Source organism: Colletotrichum phormii (genome assembly GCF_030913505.1).
Source record: "Colletotrichum phormii strain CBS 102054 chromosome Unknown BDP81scaffold_7, whole genome shotgun sequence".
Taxonomy (NCBI): Eukaryota; Fungi; Ascomycota; class Sordariomycetes; order Glomerellales; family Glomerellaceae; genus Colletotrichum; species Colletotrichum phormii.
Window position 1 is genome coordinate 1440961 of NW_026851449.1, and position 12080 is coordinate 1453040.

Here is a 12080-nt window from a genome sequence, read left to right on the forward strand (position 1 = left end):
TGTTGTTGGAAAAGGCGTCATGGAGACATTACTTGGGTTTAATGATCATCGGAATATCCATAGCTCGGAGTTTCTTGGGCTGTTTGTTTTACTTCTTGTACAACTGCTTCGTGCAGTCGTTTTTCTTCTCCACTGTTTTCAATATTGATTCCCTAGGCATTGGCCTTCACCCATCATTGGGCACGTTTTTCTTTGGAGACGCAGGCATAGATGATGCGTCTTGATCAATTTCTACGCGAGCCTCTCGGCTGCAACATTTACAGCGACTATGAAAGTCCTCATTTCTACATGACGTGAATGTATTTATTTGTCTATTGGTACAGCCCCGACGGGGAACGATACAAGAATATGGAATCATATCATCCATGGCCTACTATTCCTGATTCATACTCGAACAAGCTTGCACACCCCCAGCCATGCCTTCTAGGCCTCAATCTCCTCAGGCGCATTGATCTTCAGCTCGCTAACCGTCAGAATCGTGTAGCGGTGCTTGCTCTTGACCGTCTTCACTTTCCGCTGCCTCCTCTTCGTCTTCTCCTTCATTCTCATTGGCTCGCTCTCCGTGCCCGTCACCACGGCACGGCACTCGTATACCCGCTCGTCGATGAAGGGCGAGCCCTTGAGGGTGTAATCTCTGCTACCGATGACGGAGGCACGGTTGAGGCGCAGAACGTCGCCGGGCACGACGCCGGGCATCTTGAAGGGCAGGCGGACGCTGTCGCCGGGCTGGACGAGGTATGGGCGTCCGTGGATGTGGAAGGTGATGTAGTGGTTGGGCTGGGCCGCCAGGAAGGGCAGGGCCGCCTGCACGGATTTGGGGATTGGGGTCGTTGCGGATGGCGTCGACGTCTGGCTGGCGGCGGAGGCCTGTTGTGCTATTGAGGAGGTTTGCGTGGCGACGGGGGGCGCATCTTGTGCGGCTGCGGCGGGCTCGATGATGGGCGCTGTGGAGTTGAAGCGGCGGGCGTGGATCGGGAGGAGGAAGGTTGGCGGGAGGCGCGTCATGGGTGTCCTGAGCTCCAAGACGGAGCGCAGCAATGCTCGACTCATTTTTGAATGGTTGGCTTTTTTTGTATTTGGGAGTTTGTCGTTGGACAGAGAGAGACAGTCGGACCTCGTTTGTCGGTCCAATTGTGGTCTCTCACGTTCGTCGACTTGAGCTTTCTGCGCGACTGCGACCCGGCCAACACGAAGCTTCAAAAAAGTTCGGATAGACCTGGAGTGCAGTTCCTTGGGATGTTCGGAAAATGTGTTGCTCCGCTGATGCTAGCAGGGATGTTGGCCGCTGGACCTCGAAGTTTTGGGGTCGGACCCCACATCGTTATCGATATGGTATTTTTTTTTGGCTACCCGCCACTTCGACAGGACGACAACTCTTGGGAGCTTCGCCGACCTCAACACGACGGACGACCAGACCACATCAGCAACACCATCTTGTAAATCCGTAATCGCTACGTGCGTAAATCATTCAAGATGCCTCAGGTGAGTAACCCGCACTGTCTCTGTCCTCTTGACTTGTACTGACAAATTTGCGAAAACAGAACGAGGTACGTGCCCTCCGAAGGGCCTCTCCGTCTCCCAATCTCGGCTCGTGCTAACCAGGAAAATAAAGTACATGGAGAGATGGCGCAAGCTTCATGGTCGAAGGTGAGAATTTTGAATGGTAAACTGAAACTCAACGCTAATGTTTTTTTTTCAAGACTCGATCACGAGGAGCGCGCCCGCAAGAAGGAGGCTCGTGAGGGCCACAAGGCGTCCAAGGATGCGCAGAACCTGCGCGGTCTCCGCGCCAAGCTCCACGCGAAGAAGCGCCACAACGAGAAGATCCAGATGCGCAAGCAGATCAAGGCCCACGAGGAGCGCAACGTCAAGACCAACGACGAGAAGGAGCCCAGCGAGCCCATGCCCGCCTACCTGCTCGACCGCAACAACCCGAGCAACGCCAAGGCCATTTCTTCCCAGATCAAGAACAAGCGTGCCGAGAAGGCTGCTCGCTTCCAGGTCCCCTTGCCCAAGGTTAAAGGCATCAGCGAAGAAGAGATGTTTAAAGTCATCTCGACCGGAAAGAAGACGCACCAGAAGTCCTGGAAGCGTATGATTACGAAGCCGACTTTTGTCGGACCCAACTTCACCCGGAGAGACCCCAAGCACGAACGGTAATTCCTCCTAAGAACTTGGCGCCGGTCTGGCGTCCTGGGAAGCTTGGCTAACGAAGTGCTTTTCCAATATCAGATTCATCCGTCCTATGGGCTTGCGTTATAAGCACGCACACGTGTGCCACCCCGAGCTCAATGTAACCGTAAAACTGCCAATTCTGGGAGTTAAGAAGAACCCCCAGAACCCTCTTTACACGAATCTGGGTGTTCTTACCAAGGGAACCGTGCTGGAGGTCAACGTATCAGACATGGGTCTTACGACGGCGTCGGGCAAGGTCGTATGGGGTCGTTACGCGCAGGTTACGAATTCACCGGTAAGTGACATTTCATCGAAGAGCGCGGCTATTTTGACTATGTCTTTTGGATACTTTGACGAGCTGGTCGTGCCACCGTATCAACTTCACAGCACGAGAAACTAATCGCGCGGTGCCTACCAGGAAAACGACGGTTGCGTAAACGCGGTGTTGCTCGTCTAGATGGGAAGAGGAAAGAAAATCAAGGCTATCGCGCAAATAGTTTCACAAAATGGCATCGGGACACAGCAGGAACGCTGTACTCCTTTCGAAACATGTAGTGTAAAAGTCTCGGAGATGGTGGTATTTGGGGCAGTCAAGTCCCAGCTGGCGTTAAGGCGTTCTGTCACCTCATGAAATAGGGGATTGGGTGGATGCCCGTGAGTGACAACATAAAAAGATTCCAACCTAGGTAGATGAAACAAGATTCCCATTTGTAAACTGGCAAAGTGACTGCAAGGTATCCGTTACTTGTAATGATGACACTGGACCTTTTCCTGGCTGACACCTCAGTCACCCGCAGCCAGCCAGCCGGGCATCTGGGTCTCGCTCTCCACGGCTCGAAGTTGGGTTGGGTTAGTACTTTGCCTTTCAAGGCTCGCGCTGAATCAGACGCACTATTCCCCTCATGATCAAGTCTTACGTTGAATAGAGCCGGATCATACAAGGCCGAGACGATGACGGAGCGAGAACTTGACGTTTGCGACGAACCACCGGCATCGGGCGCTAGACTCTCATGACGAGAACACGTGCTCGTCTGTGTGGTAGCCCATGGTCGAGGAAACAAGCGGAAAGGGGGTTCATCTCATAGCTTGTGGATAAAATAAAATGACGATGAATATCATTTGCTGCTCGAGCTGAAATGCCCACGGTTATGAAAAGGAGACCCCGGTTTGAACACATCGCAACCAGCCAGGTTAAGTTCAAGTATCACCTCCGTAAGCCCAATATGGACGTAATCTTCTCATTTATCATTTATTCGGCCTTGAAATCTATATGTATAGGGACAGCAGCAGACAGAACAAGTAAAACAGAAACAAAAATGAGCTGCCTGTGACTTTATGTAGGGCCACCAAATTCGAACTCGCGTCCGCTTGCCGAAACCAGGCATTCAACCATCCACCACTAGGCCATATACACTTCAGGGGCTGCTCATGCCTTCTTCTTCACTTTTTTTGCCTATGATGGGTACTCTCGCTCCACTATTGGAATATGCCCAGTTGACGGGCTTTTGAGTCCTGCGAGTATTCATCAGACAGGCGCCTGGTGGATCTTGTGGAGAGTGGTCGTTCGTCGCACGGGACAACAAGGTAGATGAACGAAAGTAGTTGCTGCGGCAGTTTCGTGAGCTTATGGGTACTGCGTAAGGTATACCGTGCTGTGTAAACAAGTATTTGGGAGAGTCGAGTAGCCAGCTGCTTGTCAGGAGGCTCTCACCAAAATGGGAGACACCGCCCTCGCACCTCGGTCCAGTCCGGGGCTCGCCACCGGTATTCAACCTCTCCATCTCGTCAACTTTTCAACTTGAAGTGGACCATTGCGATGAAGTGCTGGTCATACCATTGGACATTGGGGATACTCGGACACTTTTACAATGGCGCCGTCGTACGTCGGACGTCATTTGCGAAGGGGAAAGATCAAGGCACACACCCCAAGGATAGGAGAGAAGTATTGACAATGTTATAGCTCGCAAGTACCTGGTCAGTCCATCATCACACTACGTCCACGGAAACAGGTTGTCCAGAAATAATTCGAAATACTGAAAATATCGATTTAGGTATACGGCTGTCACGACCGCGCCGAATTCACACCGCGGAAGGGTAACCCCAGATCCGTCGAGCGTTGTCCTCACACCCAACACTACCCGAAACGGGATGACTGCTCATATATATGTCGATTCTGGTTCAGAGAGTAGTCTGTGTTTTAAAAGATGATTTGCTAGTTTGACTAGGCCAGCAGCATCGTTATTCTAGGAGATGAGGCCAATATGTGGCGAAACATGGCGATTATAAGCTGTACGACAATGAGATTCTCATAAGAGTTTTCATGCTCCATCCGTAAGTATTGTGCGACGCCCTACAGCGGAATACCCATACTCTTCCTCATTTTATGCTGGGTACTCGGCCTTTAGTAGAGAGTTATGGGGAGCCTTGCCACACATAAGCTTCCCCAGTCCTCTGGCAATGGGGGAATGCACTCGAACATATCCCTCGAGCTGTATCTATATACATATGGTTCATCTCTGAGAAGCGTGAGAAGGAATCCTTCGCGGTCGTCATTCTCAACCTGTGAGAAAGACTTAACAGCTCTGGGGAGAGACCTGAATGTCAAGTCGAGGGTGAGCGCATTTCAATTTTTCTGTCGCTGCCACGGGGTGATACGAAGAGCTCTCAAGACTCGTACATCTCAGAGCAATAGACGAGGAAGAACCGACAGGCAAGAATTGCATGGCAGTCTCACTCTTCCTTGGTTGCTGTTTCTGGTTCATGTAAGAACCACGACCATCATCGTCCCGATCGAAGCTATCTGCATAACTGGTGAACTCACTCCAAAGTCATCGCTTTGCACCTTCCTGTGGTTGACTTTACGAATCCAATTAGCGTTATACGTAATATATAATCCCCGCTCATCTCTCCCAGCTCAAGAGCTTCTATCTTGAGCAGTACTGCGCTACACACGCTATCTGCTCCATGCCAAGAGGCTCGCTCTTTGTTGACGGCCAAGGCCTGGGCGGTCCGGATCGTGGTTCTTGATCTGGCGACCGTTGAGATGATGCTTTGCCAGACTTTCATAGTCGTCCTCGGTGAAGGGCTTGAGGTCAACCTTCTCGAGAACACGGACTCGTCGGGCCACTAGTCCCCGAGGATGGAGTAGACGCCCATGGCGAAAGCCCCCTGCTCCAAGCTTATACATAATGAGCCCACACCCGCCTGCGGCCCATAACCTTGGAATCACAGAGCTACACAGTACCAAGTATAGTCAAGAACAGCTGTCGTCTGCTCCTCGCCGCCGCCATAAGAGTATTCGCCCGCAGAATACCCACCTGCCAAGGTACGACGATGGAAGAGTTGTTCAAACTTGCAGCTCCGCCTTGACTCCTTCGAACAAGATCGCTTGACTTCACAATCAAGATCGGAGAGAATGTCCATGAGACGTGCTCAGCCGGCAGCAGTATCACAACCTCTCAAAGAAGAATGGGTGTCAGGTAAACTCCACCCTGGGAGTCCCATGTCGCACTGTCGTATGTGATCCTTTGCGCGCTGGAAGTCGGCCTTTTATAGACTCATGGGCCGCAGACGAGCTGAGGCGTGGCAGCGTCCAAGGAACAGCGATTCCCCACACGCTGGCAAATTCCAAGGAGAGAAGGTCATTAGCAACCAAGAGACGACAATCTAAAGTGCCAGCGAGAAGAAGCCCTCAAAGATTTAACCGGACATTACACTGGAACTCATCGATTCTGCGCCGCCATGCATACCTATGCACAGGTCTTATTCACACGACAAACCGGCGGTTCTCTCAGAGAAGACCCGGGTGATGAGCGTACCTCACACCTGCTGCCCACACACTCTCGCTTACGCACACGTTTCCCGACTCCCGCACACCACGTTATGGCAGTGGATCTACATCATGACCAACTAGATCCAAACATCCTCCCTAGTATCCAGATATAAAGACTCTCTCTCAATGTCGAGATAGATTTCCGAATCCTTCCATGGCACAATTCGGAGACCCCCTGATACAGCCCCTTGATCTACTATACGATAAGCATTCTGATTTGAAGACAATCCGGGCATAGGTCAATCTCAAAGCTCTTCGACAAGACCCATCCCTATCAAGTAGAGCACGCTTCCTCGACTATCAAGATCACCACATGGATTCCATCATTCACAAGCATGCATAGCAGCGCAAGATACCCAGATTTGATTCAGAATGTTGTCTCTCATTGGACTTTGATTTGTTCGGGATATATCCTTCAATACCTGTCTTCCTCTCGATCCCTCCGCCCAATTCGAACAAAGCAACAAAAGTTGGCATGTGTGTGTGTGTGTGTGTGTGTGTGCGTGTGTAATGCGACCTGAGCAATGAAAAACAAAACAATCCGTCCCGTGTTTCCCGGTTGTGACGAACGCAAGAAGAAAAAGAAAAGGAGACAAAGTTTCTCAAGGGAGCAGAAACAGAAGCAATCTTTGACAAATGCTCCCCACCCCTTGACAAGTCTCAAAACGAAACAATCGCGCATCCCAATTCCTCACACATATCCCTTAAAGATCCCGACTTGATAGGGAGTTGGTTATCCGCTCTTTCCAGTTTGACCCCAAAAACGCCTTGAAACAACAGCAAAATAAATGACCACGAGTAAGAAGGGAAGAGATTTAAACTATCATTACTTTGATGATATGGTGGTTCGAACAATACTGACGGTGAAGAAGAGCAAAAGCCACCTGAGCTTGGGAGAGAAAAAGTCGGAAATTGCTAGGGACTGCGACGACTTGGAAAATGAGCGCCGAAACAGAGAGGAAGAGGAGGGCTCGTTCAAGAGCTTTGGTAAAGTGACCGTCTGCTGGGACGGATTGATATAATGCTGTGGCGATGCAAGGGAATTCTCCATGGATAAAATGATGAGCCCGCCTCGTGAGGCTGCGAGGGGATGTGCTCGTCAACGCCGTACTTTTTGATGTTGCTTTTATTTCTGTCATGCGGAGAGAGAATAGTTTCGTGTTTCTTCTCCGGTTCCATGTCGTAACTTTCGTTGTCGTGGAAGAAATACGCAATTTTCGTGTATGAATGCGCACTCGAGTGTTGAGCGGAAGCATGGCGGTTTTGTGTGGACTAGGCGCATTTAGCCGAGCTTTCGGAAGCCTTCGACTGTAAGCATCGGAACCTCCACATCGCTGAGGCCAAGAACGCCCTCGTCCCGTCTGCGGTCGACGAAACCGTTGCATTCAGCGACGACAATGCTCCACTCGGCCAAAGCACGACCGGCGTAGACGGCGCGCTTGACGTAAATGCCCGCCGGGCGAAGGGGTTGCGTAAGCGGCTCGGGGCCGGTCCTACGGCTTCCAGACTTGGACAGATGAGGCCGTTGTTGGGCCTTGAGCACAGCATGAGCCTGGGCCATGGCCTGGGATTGTTGTGGCGGGGGCGAAGGCTCCGACGGCTGTTGTGCCTCTTCCTCGGTCTTGCTCTCGGTAGGCGATGAAGCCGTTGATGAGGCAGAAGACACAGATGAAGCAGATGACTTCTCTGCGCTTTCAAAGTCGAACGTCATCAGCTCCACGTTCGGGTTGTTCTCGAAGTCGAACTTGTTGCTGAGTCTGCGCACGAGAGAAGACGACGAGACGGCAGTGACCGAAGACTTGCGCTCGAGAGTGGGGGAGGCGAGGGGACTGGCGTTCTTGGCTTCGTCGACAAGGCCCTTCTTCTTGGAGCCAGAGACACACCGTGTGGGATCGGGAAGACCAGCAGCAGGTGGAGGAGGGGTGCTGCCGCTCCTCGAACGGGAAGTGACCCAGGCCTGCGCCGGAGCGGGGAGGCGCGGGCGAGTGAGGATACGATCGCGAGGCTGGGCGACGGCAGGAGGCTGCCAGGTCAGCGTGAACTTGAAGACGAATTTCTGCTCCATGAAGATAGGCGAGGCGCCCGGCGAGCTGCCGTCAGACGATGTTGTCACAGCCGAGGCCGAGGAGGTGGAAATCTTGGGCGGAAGAGGCGGGCCTCCTTGCCGGCGTTTCGAGAGAGTAGCAGACTTGGAAGGCGCCGCTTCCTTGCGCGAGGAATCGCTGTTGTCCTCGCCGTCCGAGCCGTTACCACCCAAAGACAAGACCTTTCCGAGCAGTGACCAACGCTTCTTGCTGTTGTCAGGCTTGGCAACTTCCTTGGTCTCGGTGGCTGGCGTCGATGACATGACTCCTTCACCATTAACAATCTTGGAAAATGAGTCGAAGGGCTGGTTGAAGTAGCCTGGCTGCGGGATGTTCAGTTCCGTACGGATGATCATGAACTTCTTGCCCGGCGTCGGGAGACATGGCGATGTAGAGGGTGGAAGCTTCCCTGCGGCATCGGCGGCATTGCGTAGAAACAGGTAATGGGCCCAGACGGTCTTCAATCTCGCTGCGGCAACAAGGAAAATTTCACTGTGAACGTTAGCAGGTCTCGTTTACTCGTGGGATATGCCACAACTCACGCATCAACTTCGTTCGCGCTACCGCCGTCACGACAGATACGCCAGCAGAGCAAGCGCATATAATAGCCGCGCACCATCGGGCACCAGTGGTTGAAGTAGGTGTCGAAGGTCTCCTCGGAAAGCAACCAATCCAGGCACAAAGCCTTCTTCCTTGCGGGGTTTGCCGTGACTGCCTCCCAGGTCGAGAAGATGAAGGACAGGAGGCGAACTTCCGTCATCGCGTTGTCGGAGATGAGCATCTTTCTGCAGACGTTGAGCCAAAAAGACCAGTCGATGCTCTTGGAGATATTCGGGTTCTCGAGATCGTCGAGCTGGTCGTAAGCCACCAATGCCTCTTCCAAGAAATCGCAGAGCGTGAACACGGCGCTGTGGTCGAAGGCAGACACGCGGCGGGTCGCAGCACGAGTCACGGATAGGAAAGATTCGGCAAAGGTTCGTCTCGCAGCAGCAATGACTGGCAGCGATTCGCCCAGAATATCCTTCAGCAACACGATCAGACGGTTCTCAGCCATGTTCTTCAGCAAGTTTCCTGGGATCGTCATGGCGGTCGCAGCAGCATCGGCGCCGTAGAATGAGTCTGTCGGCATGGGCGGGTTGTAAATCGCGTCGACTTCGGCCTGGCGGTGGATCGTGGACTCTACGCACGCGAGGATTTGCGCCTGCACCAGTATAAATCCTGGCGACCGCGCCTTCTCAAGCAGCGGGAGGCCTTCGGGCATGAACTCCTCGGACAAAATGTGGTAGTACTTGCAAAAGATGAAGAACAAGTCAGTATCCCCGCCACGCCATCGAGTCACCCAAGGGCTGAACCAAGGAATCCTTGCCGCCATGACGGAGAGCTTCACTCGTTCCTTGAAGCGTGCGCTGATGGTCTTTTGCGATTGCCAGCCCAATACGCCCAAGTTAGGCGGGAAGAGTGCCATGATGTCCTCGCTCTCGCCGCCATTCTTCTTGGGCAATCCAAACTCGTCAGCCGTCCTCCTGATGAGTTCCGGCCGCAAATCCCACAATCGGACGAGAATCTCGGCGACGGACGGACAGAAGAAGAATGCGTATGCGCACGCCTTACCGCACCAATTGACGAGACTGAGAGGTGCGTGTCGGAGCGACATTTTCTCCACCACAATTTGCATCTGCTTCATGAGGTTGCTCACAAACATGGTCCGCACATTGTGCTCGGCGGATTCGGCGAGGAAAGCTTGGCTCGATGCTTGTGAGGAGTCTGCTGTGGACTGGGTCCCGGAACGCGGTCGGACGCGTTCGTTTGGTGAGCGATCCGCCAACGACATGAAGTAGGTCGTCGTCTGTCGCCATTCTGGTCGCATCATCAGCATCGTCAAGGCCTCCAGCAGAACCGGCCGGTCAACGCCTGGGAGCTGCTGGCCCTGTCCGTCTAGCATGTCCAGCAAACCAGTCCACCACTTGTTCAGCACAATCACCCTCCGCTCGACGTCTTCCAGAATGAGTCCCTTGTTGGTGATGTGGTTCATATAGGTCCGCAAAAATGGCAACAAGGTTACACGCACGGAGTGCATGCGCTGGGCCATGGTTTTGGTGGCGAAGCTTCCACTCTCGGTGTCAAGCGACCTGAAGACCGACCAGATGGTGTCCTTGTTGACCGACATTTCGCTCATCAGAGACTCGTCCGTTGCTGTTGTTTGGGATTCGGCGAAGGAAGCTGGTTTCGATTCGGGCTTTTTGATTTTATTACTATTATTATTGTTGTTGTTGTTCTTGTTGTTGTTGTTGTTGCTTTTGCTGCTGCTGTTTTTGGTCTTCTTGGTGGGCTGACCGTTCTCAACAGCGGGTTTGGGCGGAGGCAAGCTCAGTGATGATGGGGGCAAAGCATTCGTATCGATCTCGTTGTTTGATCCCAGGGTGATGAGCATGCTTTTCGGTCGCTGCTTAATCTTTGTCAAGAAAGTGCTGGTTCTGTTCAGGGTGCGTGCAGGCTTTAAAGATTCGGCACTCTTTGAAGCGGCGGTCTCTGTGTCGACTAGCATAGATACTGGCCTCTTGCGGGTCGCGTCGACACCCTTGAGGTTCTCGTTACTCGGGGCCCTGCTTCGGGAAGGGCGAGAAGGCGGTGGAGCTGGAGGGTCTGGATTTCGCTTCGGGGACGGGGAACGGGATGTGGACATCCACGACTTCTTCGCAAAGGTAGCGAAACTCTCCGAGACCGTCCTGGGGCGTTCTGGCTCGACAGGTCGCGTCGGCGGTGTCGGTGCTACGGGAGCGGCAGACGTCGCAGCAGGAGGTGCAGCGCTCACGTGGTCTCCGGCATGAGTGCTGGGTCTTGCGGGCATGGCGGGTCGTTCGGGCACCGGCGGCTCCTTGAACTTTGACGGCGATCTAGATGTTGGTAGCCAAGATTTACGTCGCTCCATCAATGAAGCCCTCCTCCCCCTCTTCTGCAGCTTCTCGGCATCTTTGTCCTTTTCCTTTTGCTTTCCATCTCTCGTATTCTCCTTGTCCTCCTCTTTTGGAGGTTTTAACAACATGGCCGGGTCTGGACGTGCCGCGGCGGCTGCGGCTGCGGCTACGGCTGCGGCTGCGGCCGCCTGCTCTTTAGCAGCAGCTTCCTTGGACTTGCCGTCGAGGTAGAGGGTGGTGTTGAATTCGGGAAGGGTGTCGAAGGAGGGAAGCTCGAATGCAGCTCGTCCCTGGACGCTCGAGCCTTTCTGCTGTTTGGGTGACGTTGCTGATGATGTTGTTGTTGTAGACGCTGCCGAGGCGCTGTTACGGTCGTCGGAGGTATGGGATCGGTGTAGGTAAGAACCATTTACTGGTTGGACAACAGCCGGAGCCATCGTCAGCGTTGGGCCTTTCATCTCATGGCAAGTCGCACCAACACAATTAGAGAGGATTCCTCTGCCAGTACACACAGGTAGGTACAGAGCAAGCAGCTGCAGGTGTCGGTGCCCGTGCCGGGCTCTGGTGGGCTGTTATTTGCGATCGCGCGGGCAACAGTGACCTAGAGCATGCAGTTGCGACTAGGAATGTATTGTACGGAAGGTCGATTTGGGTTGGGTAAGGGAGGACGGCCGGAATGCTCGGTGTGTCACGGTGGCACGACGTCTGCAGTCTCCCAAGTTAAGGTATGTAGTAAGGCGGCCTTGTGAGATAAGGTGTGGTGAGGTCAAGTTAAGGAATTCCCCCTCAATTGGACATGACAAAAAACCTGGGGTGTGTACAGGCAAGGAAAGGTGTTTCTTTGGTTTTGGGTTTGTCGGCGATCGGTACGGTAAGGTAAGGAAGGTATGCTCTGGGCCGGCAGAGGGAGGGCAAAAAGATACAAGGCGGCAAGTGGACGGGGGGGATGGATGGTTCGTTCGTTGAGGTGGGTGATGCAGGGTGTGGATAATGGGATATGAAAAGTATCCGTTCGGGGTCCGTAGGAATAACCCGTTCAGGTTCGAGAGACAAGAAGGAACAATCGAGGCGGAG

At 53.2% G+C, this 12080-nt stretch overlaps 3 protein-coding genes across 3 annotated transcripts; 1 reads left to right on the forward strand and 2 right to left on the reverse strand.

Annotated features, from left to right (window-relative positions):
* Positions 1-382: 382 nt before the first annotated feature.
* BDP81DRAFT_424847 (ribosomal protein L21-like protein) lies at positions 383-1188 on the reverse strand. Its single transcript, XM_060590165.1, has one exon. The coding sequence runs from the start codon at positions 1048-1050 to the stop codon at positions 424-426; it is 627 nt and encodes a 208-aa protein (XP_060446988.1). The 5' UTR covers positions 1051-1188; the 3' UTR covers positions 383-423.
* Positions 1189-1378: 190 nt separating this feature from the next.
* BDP81DRAFT_424849 (ribosome biogenesis protein nsa-2) lies at positions 1379-2898 on the forward strand. The gene is made up of 6 exons (XM_060590166.1): positions 1379-1482; positions 1542-1547; positions 1613-1647; positions 1701-2156; positions 2233-2470; positions 2594-2898. Exons 1-6 carry the CDS (start codon positions 1474-1476, stop codon positions 2630-2632), a joined length of 783 nt encoding a protein of 260 aa, XP_060446989.1. The 5' UTR covers positions 1379-1473; the 3' UTR covers positions 2633-2898.
* A 4391-nt stretch (positions 2899-7289) lies between these two features.
* Positions 7290-11443, reverse strand: BDP81DRAFT_316051 (uncharacterized protein; the record flags this gene model as incomplete). Its single annotated transcript, XM_060584135.1, has 2 exons — positions 7290-8583; positions 8634-11443. 2 exons carry the CDS (start codon positions 11441-11443, stop codon positions 7290-7292), a joined length of 4104 nt encoding a protein of 1367 aa, XP_060446990.1.
* Positions 11444-12080: the final 637 nt, after the last annotated feature.

What these genes read in the sequence shown, in the direction of transcription:
- BDP81DRAFT_424847 (XM_060590165.1), bottom strand. Translation starts at nt 1,050, where the DNA reads ATGAGTCGAGCATTGCTGCGCTCCGTCTTGGAGCTCAGGACACCCATG.
- BDP81DRAFT_424849 (XM_060590166.1), top strand. An exon ending in AGAGACCCCAAGCACGAACG is followed by an intron (nt 2,157 to 2,232) that starts GTAATTCCTCCT and finishes TTCCAATATCAG; the next exon opens with ATTCATCCGTCCTATGGGCT. An exon ending in CGCAGGTTACGAATTCACCG is followed by an intron (nt 2,471 to 2,593) that starts GTAAGTGACATT and finishes GGTGCCTACCAG; the next exon opens with GAAAACGACGGTTGCGTAAA.